Source organism: Geotrypetes seraphini, chromosome 5, assembly GCF_902459505.1.
Source record: "Geotrypetes seraphini chromosome 5, aGeoSer1.1, whole genome shotgun sequence".
Taxonomy (NCBI): domain Eukaryota; kingdom Metazoa; phylum Chordata; class Amphibia; order Gymnophiona; family Dermophiidae; genus Geotrypetes; species Geotrypetes seraphini.
In genome coordinates this window covers 229,100,396-229,115,731 of record NC_047088.1, presented here as the reverse complement: position 1 = coordinate 229,115,731, position 15,336 = coordinate 229,100,396, and the positions used below count along the sequence as shown (strand labels likewise).

The 15,336-nt window shown below is 41.2% G+C and overlaps 1 protein-coding gene across 1 annotated transcript in view; it reads left to right on the top strand.

Annotated features, from left to right (window-relative positions):
* The window catches only part of ARHGAP15 (Rho GTPase activating protein 15), an 850,722-nt gene that overhangs the window by 468,610 nt on the left and 366,776 nt on the right, over positions 1 to 15,336 (top strand). Inside the window, exon 9 of the mRNA XM_033947260.1 lies at positions 583 to 708. Coding sequence (XP_033803151.1) covers positions 583 to 708 — 126 coding nt within the window. The remainder of the gene's footprint in view (positions 1 to 582; positions 709 to 15,336) is intronic.

Genomic DNA, 15,336 nt, shown 5'->3' with positions numbered 1-15,336 from the left:
GGTAAAAAAGGTTGACTTGAATATAAACCAAACTCACAAGGCAGTCTCACAAGGTTAATGTGTGAACTCGCATCAGCCATTTTGAGTAGTGAGACTGTACAGGGCAGGAGCATAGGAGGATCGCTTGACCTGGCTCACTACAAGACCAGCAGGGCTTAAGGTAGGCCCAGGGAAAGGTCAGTGATGGGTTCATGTCTTTTTTTATCATTCCTTCTTTGAGAAATTCCCTAATCTTTATTTGTCCTGTTTGTCTCTTTTAATTCGATTGTAAGCTCTAATGAGCAGTGATTATTTCTTACATTTTAATGTTCAACATTATGTACATCTAGCAACATTATAGAAATGAGATGTAGTAGTAGTAGTGAGACTCAAATATAAACCGAGACCCTCATTTTTGGGTCATATTTTTTGGCCCAAAAATCTAGATTTATATTTGAGTATATACAGTAATAACTATAAAACAAAATAAATCACATCAACTGCTGTTTGTTAAATAATAAAACAGATATATATATATATATATAATTTTTTTTTTTTAATGCAAGTTGCCTCAAAGATGATTTTCATTGACTTTCTCCTCAGTTTTTAAGCTGAACTACAGTGCCTCTGATACCTCCTGTGACAGAAAACGAGTTAAGGGCAGACTGAAGAAATTCATTTCACGCAGACCATCACTGAATACTCTACAAGCAAAAGGACTCATTAAAGGTGGGCTCTTCTTTTCAATGTTTTTCTGGTTTGAACAACAAAATATGTCTATCTGCTGAATCACAGAAAAGAGAAAACAGAGTATGGTTAAATGACCAGTTCTCCAAACAGAGGAAAGCCCCTGTTTACTTCTGAACATAAGAAGTGCCATCCCCGGAACAGACCCTAGGTCCATCAAGTCCGGCGATCCGCACACACGGAGGCCCCGCCAGGTGTACCCTGGCATAGTTTTAATTCCCATATCACTCTGAGCTTCTCATAAGGAGAAGTACATCTAGATTACCCTTACCCATGTCACTTTATGCCTCTCATAAGGAGATGTACATCTAACTTATCCTTAAATCCTAGAACAGTGGATTCCACAATTATCTCTTCAGGAAGAGCATTCCAGGTGTCCACCACTCGTTGCGTGAAGCAGAACTTCCTAATATTTGTCCTGAACTTGTCCTCCCTTAGCTTCAGTCCATGTCCTCTTGTCCGTGTCACATTGGACATTGTAAATAATGTTTTTTCCTGCTCTATTTTGTCGATTCCTTTCAGTATTTTGAAAGTCTCAATCATATCCCCTCACAGTCTCCTCTTCTCAAGGGAGAACAATCCCAGTCTCTTAAGTCGTTCCTCATATTTCAAGTTCTCAATGCCCTTTATTAGCTTTGTTGCTCATCTCTGCGTCCTCTCGAGCATTTTTATATCCTTCTTTAGGTATGGAGACCAATGTTGGACGCAGTATTCCAAGTGTGGTATGACCATCGCCCTATAAAGCGGCATTATTACTTTCTCCGATCTACTCGTGATTCCCTTCTTTATCATGCCTAGCATTTTATTCGCATTCTGATTTAAATACAGTTCCAAATACTATTCTATTAGGTAATGATTGTTTCCTTCTCCTTAGGGCCTATCCTATCTGTGGGCTAATCTCATTTCCTGCCTCAATTAGGATTTTATTGAGCTCCTCCCAATCTTTCTCAATATGGGCACAGTTTCATGTGGTGAGTTTATTTCCCTGCCCTCGCACTTTGGTATACTCCTACCATTCAGCTTCCAATTATTCCAGAAATTTCCTTGCAGGCCATCCCCCCTTTCTGAACTCTGGAAATCTCTGCTTTAATATAGGCTCCCTGGGAGGTTCACTTAAAAAGAACCTATCATTTCCTTTAGGAAAAAACTAAAAGCCTTTTTTTTTTCCATCAGGCTTTTGATGATTATAATAATAATATAATATAATAATAAATATAATAATTATTAATGCCATTTTATAATGATATTATGTACTACGTTTGAATTCTGTAAAAGCTTCACCATGTTGATGCCATTGTGAATGTTTTGATGAAAACCACTAAGAATAGTAGATGAGCATAAATGAATTATGTTTAACTCTGACCAGTAATCAAAGAGCCAGAGCTCTCTCCTGTGGCAATTCCTTGACAGGGCACCATCTGTGCCAGTCCCACTATCTAAACTTTAACCGGGAGCCAGTGCTCCCCCCCCCCCCCCCGTGGTAACACTGTGATAGGGCACCACATAAGTGCTAATTCTAAACATTTGTGTGTATAATGGATGTGTAAATGTTAGTGCCTAGGTTAAAGAATTGCTTTTTTATATGTTACTGAATCATGGTTGGCTATAAATGGTATATTCTTAAAACATGTATCATTCATGGCATCCTCCCTCCTCTTATCCCATTGTCTTTCAACTCCTCCAGTCCTGACTCCTCCAGAACTGCCCAAAAGTATAAACTAGCCTTCCCCTCCCTACACGGCATCCACTTTGCAGGCAAACTGGGAAAATCCCTTTATCCTTCCTCCCCTTTTTTTCTCCCCCCTTCTTCACATAAGTTCATATAATCCATTTTCTTTTTCTCTACCTACTATTTTAAGTTCTTGTAAACCGTGACGAGCTCCATACTCATGGAGATGATGCGGTATATAAACTTAAGGTTTAGCTTAGATTAGATTAGATTAGATATATGTCCTGAACAATATCTGGCTAATATTCAGTGCTTTTCAATAGGCCAGGAACAGCTCCTGGCCAGTTAAATAACATATGGCCAGCTAGCCACTAATATTCAACTGGAGATAGCTGGCTATCTCTGCTGAAAATTTGTGGTTAGCGGCTAAAATTTAGCTGGCTATACCTCATGGTAAACCAATAGTAAGCACTGGCTGACCAAATTTAGAGGCCAAATCAGACCACATAAACAGCAAATCTATTTTTGGCCTCTATTAACTTAACCAACCAGTGCTAAATATTGACTTAGCTGGTTAACTCCAGCCAAAAAAAACCCCAAAACCCTGGATATTCAATGTCAGTCACCTGAAATGGGCTGTCAATGAATATCCGCAGTTAGTGCCGACCACAGAAATAAACCGGCCTACCTTCCATGGTCTGAATATTGGCCCTTAGCTTTTTTTTTCTTTCTTTTTTTTAGTCAAGTGTATATTGATAAATGAGGAAAAAGCCTTTGTATAGTGGAAAAAAACTGAGGTTGTGGTAAGAGTGGATAGCGTAGCTGGTTTTAAGAAAGATTTGGACAATTTCCTGGAGGAAAAGTCCATAGTCTGTTATGGAGAAAGACAAGGGGGAAGCCACTGCTTGCCCTGGATCAGTAGCTATTCATTGGGTTTTGGCCAGGTACTTGGGACCTGGATTGGCCACCGTGAGAACGGGCTACTGGGCTTGAAGGACCATTGGTCTGCCCAGAAAGGCTATTTTTAAGGTCTTAAGTTCTTAATATTGTAGACAATGAGCTGAATCTCAAAATATTATAAGAATAGCCAGTATCCTGTTTCCATCAGTGGCCATCAGTGGCCGAAACCCAAATAGTAGTAACATTCCATGATCCCAGGGCAAACAGTGGTTTCCCCCATTAATCTTTATTTTTAAATTCATTTCTATAGAGTTTACATGACCAAATCATTCTTGTGGTTTTCCACTATTTTTAAGTGTAAATCATTTTGAGCTTTATAGTTAAAACAGTATATAGATATGTTGATTATGTTATTAATAATAATAATAAAATAACCCCTTATATTTCACTGACATTTGTAATAGATCATTAAAACCTGATTTGTTTGGTCTTGATGACTAGCCTTAGAAAACCATTCCTACAGATTATATACAACAGCTTGTGCGGAGATGTCATCTTTTCTGTTTTGGGTAGGTTTGCTGCTCTCTATGGGCTTTCACTAACAGCGGGATCTGGATAGCTCCTACTACCCCCTCTGCCACCCCTACCCAACATTTCCCTCAAATAACTAATAAACCACACCATTGTTTGGTATAAATAGCCGCAGCTCAATTTATTAATAAACAGGAATAATTTGCATAAATTAACATTCACAAGCATTAACTTCCATATAACAAATCAGCAGCTCCTCCCGAGCTATCCGGTGTACCCATCAACACAGTTTCCCTCGACCCCGCCATGAACAGCAAGAGTCTGAGGGGTGGCATGACCTCATGCCCCATTAACTGATTCAGTAGACCCCCGGGCACGGCTCCCCGCCGGCCCACCGCTCATCGCCGGATGAGCCCCAGCACCCAGTAGCTCGGGAGACCCGCCAACCCGAGCTACAAAAATCACCACTAGAGGGTGGGTGGGCGGGAAAAAGCCGCCCTGGAGGACTCAGAAAAAGAAGTCCTCCAAGGTCCCGACTTTAAAAGTTTTCCGCAGCCACGCCCCCTAGCAACCACCAATCGCGCATCTAATTAAATGCAACCTGACTTCCTTATGACTCTGCCTTCCTATTTTCTCCCCATAAACTACCTTACCCATGGGCACCTAGGGCTCCCAGCCCCGTGTTAGTTTTCGCCATTCGAGACTAGCTCTCTGGCTACATTATTCTAATGCCTCTATTTCTACCCCCACCCCCTACCTTCTTGCCACTGCTTTGTCTCACTACTTAGCAATCTTGAGATCATCAGTCAGGACCATTTGGGGTTGATTTTTTTTAACAGTTATAGACACACCTGGCTTATTTCCCTGGTTATAAAAGACGAAATCCATTATATCCATTGTCTAAACTTTTCACATTTCAAATAAGCTAAAAAGCACCTTAAATTTGTTAATCTAAGTCCCATCAAATGTTGAAATGTGTAAGGTCATTTCCCTTGCTTCACAGTACAGCACTTATGTCCAGTGAGTCATCTAATTGACTGAACATCTAAGTAATTAGCAATAGAGGGCCATCTAGTTGTTTTAAGCTTTCTTCATGCAAGAAACTCATGCAGTCAAAGGGATATGATGATTTAGAAGAGTCAATGGAGAAAACTGTAAATGTAAAGTTTTGAACTCTAGAATTTTCACTTCAGTTATGTGTCAGACTCAATGTATTAATAAATTTGTTTTTAGAAATGTATTACATCTGATACAGTGCATGATTTGGGAGAATATTTGTCATTTTTTTAGATTAAGAAAAATATGTCTGAATTAAATCATATATACAACAGTATTGACCTCTAAGCGGAAAAATTATACTACCAATGGGTAAGTATTGTGAGGAGAATAATTTTATTCACACAGAGGCATAGAAAACAATGGCAGATAAAAAGACCATACCACCTATCTAATCTGCCAATCTATACCAAATAATAAGTACTATAATATTTTCCTCTGCTTAAGAGATTCTTTATTATTCTTGCCCTATGCTTTCTCAAATTGAAATACACTCTTGTGACAGATTAACGGGTTTCCATCACCGCCAGACATCAAGGAGCGCTAACTAGAGAGGGGCGAACTACAATTCCCAGAGGGCCCTGTACCTTAGAGCTCACCACTGAGTCAGAGGGTGAGACTCAGGAAGGGAGGAGTACTTCTGCCCCAGACCAGAATAAGACAGGGAGGTCCCTGAGAGAGAGAAAGAGGAACTCCCGAGTTCCCTATAGATAGGCTAAGGCAGAGCCTTGGAAATCAGAAGGGTGCCTATGAATAAAGCAGCTTGGCTGAGGTAAGCCAACACCTTTTGTGTTGTTGTGTGAGGCAAACATAATAAAAAGAAAGGTTTTTGTTCATGTGAAACTAGGGTTACCAGATTTCCTCTTTAAAAAAGAGGATACTTGGCCCCGTCCTGTTCTTTCCCAGCCATGCCCCGTTCTGCCCCTGACCCTACCCTGTTCTATCCCCAGCCCTACCCTGATCCGCCCCTGGTCACGCCTCCACACGAACCTCATGCTTTCTTCTCCGAGTTCCAAGCCATTTCTAGAGGCCCTTCACACAGGTGTGGATGTCAATGTGATGACATCACGTGCATGCACATCACGTCGACCTACGCACATACATAGAGGCCCTCCAGACACAGCCCCCTAGCTCAGGATCTTCCAAAACCCAGATGTCTCAATCCATCCTCCTTTTTCTGGAGCCATATGGTAACCCTAATGTTGCTGCCACTGTATGTGATATACAAGAATATTCATGTATCTTCTTCCTGATCAGCTCTATGATTTGTGCCTTCATATGGCTCTGGCCATGACCTAGATATGTTCCCCTACTGCCTACCTCACTTCACCTATCACCAGTGTGCCATCAAGGAAAGGTAGCTATGGGTAGCATTCTGGCTGATCCAGATGCTGTAAAATGAATGCTATTCCTCTTCTACCTTGACAGTTTCACAGAAGGACCATATCACCATCTTTGATGTTGCCTGCTTCTTGCTCAGGATTCTTGGATAATTCTGTGGCTCGGACTGAGGCTGGTAGAGGAAATAAAATGACTATGATCTACACTCAAAACAGTAGCTTCATGGATGACAGAGCACAAACTAAAACTTAACTCTGACAAAACAAACTTCATCCTCCTAGAAAACAGCAAAACTCCAACCTTAACTAACCTAGTAATAAACTCAATCTCATACCCCATTCAACCCACACTAAAACTTCTGGGAATACAGATTGACAGAGGCTGTACCATGCAACCACAAATCAACAAAGTAATAAAAGCATCATTGGTGACTATGAGAAACCTAAGACAAATCCAAAAATTGGACTAATAGACTACTGCAACATACTATACCTCCCATGCCTAGCGACCATGATAAAGCAATTACAAACAATACAAAATACAGCCCTAGACTCATCTATTCATTAAAAAAATATGACCACATCACAGAAGCATACCACGACTCACACTGGCTCTCAATACAAGCAAGAGTACACTTCAAATTCTACTGTCTACTATTCAAGGCTATTAATGGAGAAAGGCCAACCTACTGGAACAACCGACTAACTCAATCCACCTCAACCCGGCACAGGAGAACCCACTCACTATTCACACACCCGCCAACCAAAAACATCAAACGAAGAAAACTATATGACAACCTAATGGCCACCAAAGCAGCCAAACTAGACAGACAAATCATCAATTTGCTGTCTTCCAACACAGACTACAAAACCTTCAACAAAGAAACTAAAACCCTACTCTTCAAAAAATACATAAAACCTTCCCAAACTCCACCTACCCACTCTCTACCCATATCTAATCTAATATGTTTCTAATTACCCAACAGGTATCACCTTAAGTTCTCGACAATCTTATGTAATCCCTACGACAATTCCTATTTAATGTTACAATTCTTGTAACCTCCTGACAACTCTTATGTAATCCCCCTTGAACCGCAAGGTAATGGCGGAATAGAAATCACCAATGTAATGTAATTTTAAACAAAGACAGGCAAATTTGAATAGCACTCTTGCTTCCAGGGGCAGCCAGTGGAGTTTTTGGTAGTAGGGAGTTATGTGATCCCATTTTTTTAACCCAAAGATCAATCGGATTGCCGAATTTTAGATGATTCAGAGTCTTTGGATGGTTTTTTTGAAAGACCCCAGATAAATGATGTTACAGTAGTCGAGTAAGCTTAGAATGGAGTATTGCACCAGTAATTGGAATGAGGTTGCATTGAAGTACTTCCTGATGGTTATTAGTTTCCATAATGTTGAGAAGCCTTTTCTGACCAGTGAATCGGTGTGAGCTTCAAGGGTAAGGTAGCGGTCCAGAGTCACTCCCAGAATTTTTATGGAATCTGTAATGGGAAAGACTTGACCATTCAAGGAAATTGGTGAATCTTTGATTTTGTCATTCAGACTCGCCAGAAAGAATTTGGTTTTCTCTGAATTGAGTTTCAGTTTGAAATCGGTCATCCATATTTCGATTTGCTTTAAGATAGATGCTAGGTGATTTTTCGTCTCGGGGGTTAGATTTGTTAGTGGAAAGACTATGGTGATATCATCTGCATAGATGCAGAATTTGATTTTTAAACTTTGTAGTAGATTCCCCAGTGCGGCCAGGTTGATGTTGAACAGTGTGGGGGATATGGGGGAGCCCTGCGGGACTCCACATGAGTTTACCCAGCTGAAGGATTGAGTGTTGTCACTGTAAACTTGGTATGATCGTTTACTCAAAAAACCCTGGAACCATTTTAACACATTACCAGAGAGACCGATTAACTCCAGACAGTCCATAAGAACAGCATGATCTACTAAGTTGAAGGCATTACTTAAATCAAATTGCAGGACTAGAGTGCTTGTGCCCTGGCTAAATAGGCTATGTAGGGAATCTAGCAATGAGGCAATACCAGTTTCAGTGCTGTACCCGGAACAAAACCTGACTGGTTCTCATTTAGAATGCTGAATTTATCCAGATAGGTTACTAAATCCTGGTTGACCAGTCCTTCCATCAGCTTTGCAAAGAAGGGAATGTTCGCAATGGGTCTGTAATTTGAAGTTAGCTTGATAGATTCTTTGGGATTTTTTACAATTGGAGTGATCAGGATCTGGCCTAGGGCCTCAGGAAAAATACCTGACCATAGAAGGGAAGAGAGCCAAGTGTGTAACTTGGCTTTGAAGGTGACCGGGATTACTTTCATTACATTTGGTGGGCAACAGTCTAATTTGCAGTAGGAATCGGCATATTTTGAGTAAAGCTTGCAGAATTGTTGCCAGGTAGGGATGGTAAAATTGTTTCAGATCAAATCTGCCCTAGGTTCATCTTTGGGTAGTTCAGATGGTTGGTTGTAATGACCGATAGGGTGGATCTCAGATTGGAGATTTTGTTATTGAAAAACTCAGCCAGGGCATTGGCCGGTGGTGGAGAGTCTAAGGTAGGACGGGTTAATGTCTGAATGTCGTAAAAGTTGTTGACTATATTGAAAAGATTTTTGATGTCGGGGTTTGGGGAACCAATTTTTTGTGCGTAAAAGTAGTGCGTTTAGTTGTTATAAGTTTTTTGTACTCTTTTTATTTTGTTCTCCACTTGGCTCTCTCTTTACTGTATCCAGATTTCAGCCATTATCTTTCAAGTTTTCGTAATTCCAGTTTCACTGTTCCTAGTTCGGCATCAAACCAGCCATCCAATGAGTCGGGGTCTAGGTTGGAAGAGATGTCATAGTGTGACCAGAATTCCACTGGATTAACCAGGCCTCTAGTGGATGTAATTTTCTTAATCCTTTTTTCCATCTTGGGATTGGATGGGTGATGTCTTACTTTCCAGCTAAGTCTATTTCCTTCAGTATTTTGAATGTTTCGATCATGTCCCCTCTCAGTCTCTTTTCAAGGGAGAAGAGGCCCAGTTTCTCCAATCTCTCACTGTAGGGCAACTCCTCCATTCCCTTAACCGTTTTAGTCACTCTTCTCTGGACCCTTTTGAGTAGTACCGTGTCCTTCTTCATGTACGGCGACCAGTGCTGGATGCAGTATTCCAGGTGAGGGCACACCATGGCCCGGTACAACAGCATGATAACCTTCTCCGATCTGTTTGTGATCCTCTTCTTAATAATTCCTAGCATTCTGTTCGCCCTTTTTGCTGCTGCCGTGCATTGTACAGATGGCTTCATCGACTTGTCGATCAGAACTCCCAAGTCTCTTTCCTGGGAGGTCTCTCCAAGTACCGCTCCGGACATCCTGTATTTTTGCATGAAATTTTTGTTACTGACAAGCATCACTTTGCACTTATCCACATTGAACCTCAATTGCCATGTCGATGCCCATTTTTCGAGCTTGATTATGTCAAGTTGCAGATCTTTGCAGTCCCCCTGTGTCTTCACTACTCTGAATAACTTCATATCGTCTGCAAATTTAATCACCTCACTCGTCGTACCAATGTCCAGATCGTTTATTGTATAATAATTTTTATTGAAACAAGCAAAACAGACAGGTACAAAAATTTCATCCATATATCAATGTTCCAAATAACATTTTATCCAAAACTGACCCAATCCCATCCTCCCCCTTCCTCCCCCCCCCCCCCAGGACAAGTCAGAGTTCCCAAGAACACATTCAAATGATTAATAATGTTTGCGTATCAATAGAACACAGTCAACAATTCAAAACACGACTTCTTGCAGCATAAGTCATCGTATTCCAAAAACGTTCCCAAGTGAGTATAAAACGTTCTCCTTGAACAGTTGAAAAGTCAGATACATCTCGACGTTCCCAAGTAAGCAGTTGTATCATCTGAATACGCCACATATAAATTGTGGGAGCGTCATTTTCTAACTATTTTAAGAGAATACATTTAAGGGCACATAGAATAGACCATTTAAAAAAAGCTTGTAGTCCAGATGGCTTCGGATAGCAAGAGGGAGAGATGCCAAATAATAAAAGAGGAGATGGTCGTATTGTTACAGTCCAAAGAGTCTCTATGAAGGCAAAAATTTGCCTCCAGAAAGTTTTGATCGTTATACAGGACCATAACATATGTCCCAGCTCAGCAATCTGACACTCGCATCTATTACACTTTGATGATGATCGAAACTTAGCACAATAGGCTCTATAAGGAGATACATAAATCCTAAATAATAATTTAAATTGCATTTCCCAGAAATAAGTATATTTTTTAAGTGATGACAATCGGGCTACAGCCCTTTCTATAGTATCTTCCGGGAGTACCAAATTCAAATCCTGTGACACACAGTCTGGAAATGAATATAGTCTGGCAAGGGGGTTTCGTCTTTCAAATATCTCAAATGGAACTTAAGGGGAACTAACAATTGAGATCCAAGAGTATAAGCTGTGGATAATACTTCTTGACGGGCAGATTGCAGGTTTATCCTATTTAAGGTAGCAACGTAATGTGCAATCTGCATATAAGCAAATTTGTCCACGGCAGTTAAGCCATATGTACGAGTCAAAGATTGAAATGACAGCATAACATCATCATCAGATACTAAATGAGATAGAAAGATTAGTCCCCTTGCCGCCCAATGACTGAACCTGGAACGCCCCATACCCGGAAGAAAGTTGGGATTACCACACAATGGCAAAAGAGGGGACTCCTTTGCGCTAATACCATGAAATGTACAAACCCATTTCCACACTTTTCGTATTGGTAAACCAAACACCCGAAGTCTAATATCCAAGGGGTATGAAGAAGGAACAGAGTGGAGAAAGGCACTAAAATGTTCCTGTCTAAAGCACTCCAATTCTAACAGAGTATTAGAAAAAACAGAAGTGTCCCGAAAATAATCATTTATGTGACGCATGCCACAGCCAATCGTAAGATGTCGAAGGTTTAATAAGCCCAAGCCCCCTTTATACTGAGGTCGTACTACTTGTGAATATGATAAACGGGCTCGGCGACCCCGCCATATAAAGCGCCGAATAAGGCGAATATACTTATCTTCATCTCGACTAAGCAAATATAAAGGGAGTACTTGAAAAACGTAAAGCCAAGACGGAAGTATAATCATATTTAAGAGTGCCACCCGCCCTAGGAGAGATAAAGGATAATCATGCCACAATTGAAGTTTAACCATTAAAGCCTGCAGCAAAGGAGTTACATTAGACACATATAGGGTAGAAAGATCAACAGGAATACTCACACCCAAATATTTAATAGTGTTATCAGCCCATTGTAGCGGAAAATTTCCTTCCCAAGAATCTCGCAAAGAAAAGTGTGAAGGAAGAGCCACAGATTTATCTAGGCTAATAATCATACCAGAGTGAAACCCATATTCTGCTATAAGATCCAATGCGACCCCAAGAGATGTAGACAAATTAGTAAGGACAAGCATTAGATCGTCTGCAAAAGCCAAGGTCTTGATAATTTGTCCCGCAATGTTTAAACCACTCACTTCCTCAGAGCGTCGCAAAGTACATAATAATGGTTCCAATGTGAGAATAAAAATCAAGGGTGACAAGGGGCACCCCTGGCGGGTTCCACGATTGATGGAAAAAGTATCAGAAAGTCTGCCATTTACCATTAAAAAGGCTGTCGGGTCAACATAAAGAGACGTAAGCGCTGCTCGAAAAAATCCTGAGATCCCTATATAGTCTAAGGTGTGGAAAAGATAAGGCCATGAAACATTATCAAAGGCCTTTGCCGCATCTAAACTGACTAATAGGGTGGGTACATGAACATATTGTGCATGAGCAAGGGCCAGAAGAATTTTTCTGACATTCAATACCGAATGGCGCCCAGGAACAAATCCCACCTGGTCGTCATGGATCAAAGTAGGTATCAAAGGAAGAAGCCGATCCGCCAAAATGCGAGCAAACAATTTAAGATCTACATTGATAAGTGAGATGGGGCGGTATGATCCTACGAGATCAGATGGTTTCCCATGTTTCGGAATCAAAACAATTGATGCTTCATTGGCATATTTGGGAAAAGCTCCTACTTTTATAGATCCATTATAATAGGCCAACAAAGGAGTAATAAGATGTGATTCCAACATCTTATAAAATTCCCCAGGGAAACCATCTGGGCCCGGAGCCGTACCCATCTTACTGGCTCGAATAGCGCGTTGTAACTCTAGTGCATGTAATGGTCTATTTAAATGATCAATGTCTGCTTCCTCTAGGCGTGGCATGCCCGATGCATAAAGATAATCATTGATCATTTCTCCTGAAGAGCTAGAAAAAGAACTATACTGTTTAGAAAAATACTCATAGAAAACCCGAGCAATATCACCCGTTCGGGACACAACTGAACCCTCCGCTGTACGCAAAGCCAAAATTGGTTTACGTCCTACCTGAGTGTCTACCATCCTGGCCAACAGCTTACCAGATTTATTGCCAAAACGCTGAAATTTATATCGATGGTAAGTAGACCAGCGTTGGAGTCGAAAATGCAAAAGAGTATTTAGTGCCGCCTGTGTGGTCAAGTATTGTTCTCTAGTTAATGTAGAAGGATTAGTTATATGAGCCCTCTTGGCTGTACATAAGGAGTGTTCCAGAGTTATAATAGACTTGTTTAATTTACGCATACGAGAACAGGTATATGCTAAAATGTGTCCCCGAAGGACGACTTTAGCTGTTTCCCAGAATAAACATGGTTCTCCCTGATGTAATCCATTTGTAGCAATATAATCCTCCCATTTTTCTAACAAAAAATTTTTAAAATCATCATCTTGCCTCAAGTAGGCAGGAAATCGCCAACGATGGGCTCGAGCCGAGTTCACATCAAGCTGAATATCTATCCATACAGGTGCGTGATCAGAAATTTGTATCGAGCCCACTCGAGCCGCCATTACTCTCGAAAATAAAGAGGAGGAAACCAGAACGTAATCTAACCTAGACCATGTACCGTGGGCTCGAGACAAATGTGTGTAATCACGCACCTCTGGATGTAATAGCCTCCAAGAGTCTACCAGATCTAAAGTTGTACAGAAATTTTTAAGAACGAGGCCCTTAGTTCCCAAGGAGGTAACAGGTTTTGAAGATTTATCAATTTCAGGATCCATAACCAAGTTAACATCCCCAAGAACCAAAAGTTGATCAGAAGAATATTTCATACAAAGAGTAATCAATTTTTGAAAAAAAGGTAGTTCAAGAGAATTAGGGCCATAGACTGTTAATAAAAGATAGTGAAACGTGTCTATCTGTAATCGAGCCAACAGATATCTTCCAAACCTATCTTTTTCCAATACTTGAATATTAATAGGGGAAGATTTCCGTAGAAGCAAGGCTACCCCCCATGTCGTCCTGTGGGCGAAGCAAAATATATATCTCCCACCCAGGACTTTTCAACTTCAAATGTTCCTCATCTGTCAGCCTGGTTTCCTGGAGACAAACAAGATCAGCAGAAGTACGCTGTAACGAGGCTAAAATCTTTTGTCTTTTGATTGGGGAGGTAATACCCCCCACATTCCAGGAGACCAGCCTAAACAAGGAACCTAGCATGTCCTAAGATGAAAGAATATAATCTAGATCCTACGCAGTCAAACCCCAAGAGCCCAGCCTCTCCAGGGGAATATATATATCTTATCAAAATTTGACAAGATGTTAATATGTGTCCTATAGTATAAAATAAATTACATACATCATACGATTGCAAACCTTGTGACCTCTTCCGGAATTCTAAATCGTCCCTCCCCCCCTTCCCTACCCTTCCCAACCTCCCATTCCCAATCCTACCCCCAAAAAACCCCCAAACAACATTCCCCAAATACAGGATCCACATCAAGTGGTAATCCTGAAGAAACACCAAATGCAAGGGACCCCCACGCAATCACTCAAACCATCAAAGATAATCAAATAGTAATAAAAGAGAAGCCAGAACACCATCTGTAAACTTTTCTTCAGGATCAAAATTAAGTAATGGTGGACACAAATGATTGTGCAGCTTCCATAGAGTCAAAAGTTTTCCAAATGCCATTCACTTGAATTTTAAGAACCGCAGGGTATAAAAAGAGAAATCTTATCTGTTTTGCAGCCAATGTTGTACATAAAGGTTGAAATTTCTTCCTTTTAGCCTGCAGGTTTACAGAATAGTCCTGAAAGATGCGGATAAGCGCATCACCATATTTAAGAGTGTCCCTACGAAGACGATATTGCTTCAGTATTTCAACTTTATGAAGATAGTTATGTAGTTTGGCTACTACTACTCTAGGACGCTGTCTCTCTGTTTCCAGGCGGCCCACTCGATGAATACGTTCTAAGCAGAGAGAACCCATACCAGGAGGCAAAGGAAATTCAGCTACAAGCCAGTCCTTAAATGTAGTTGCCAATTGGCGGTCTAATAACGTTTCTGGGACACCAATAAAATGTAGATTATCCCTCCGTGAGCGATTTTCAAAGTCCTCCATTTTTCCTTCACTCACAGTTAGACGCTGTTCCAGACAGACGAGTTGGTCTTATAACTTCTGATTCAAATCTTCTGCCACTGCTACTCGTGTTTCCAGCTCCGTGGTACGAGATACAGTCTCCCCCAGCAGGTTTTCCACATTTAGCATTTGGCTGGAGAGTCGTTCCATTTGTGGAGCCATTGCCGATGCTACTGCGGTAGTAAGCTGATGTAATTGAACTGCAGTGAACTCTGTAGTCAAAGGAAGTCCCGCCTCCGCCATATTGTCTTCTGCCGGTTTCACTTTGTCCTTCGGTTTTGCAGCCGTTCAGCTCGACCGACTGCCCCCAGATTTGGACACAAACGGGTCCATATACTGACCCGCAGGAAAAGATTTTTCACGGAGCCACCGAGTGTCGCTAACGGTGAGTGATTCGCAAGTGTTTGCGTGGGGGTCCGGGAGCTACAAACGCTGGTCTGCTCTCCTCACTGCATCACGTGTCCGTCCAGATCGTTTATAAAGATGTTGAAGAGCACAGGTCCAAGCACCGAGCCCTGTGGCACCCCACTGGTGATGTTCTTCCAGTCTGAGTATTGTCCATTTACTCCCATTCTCTGTTTCCTATGCTCCAGTC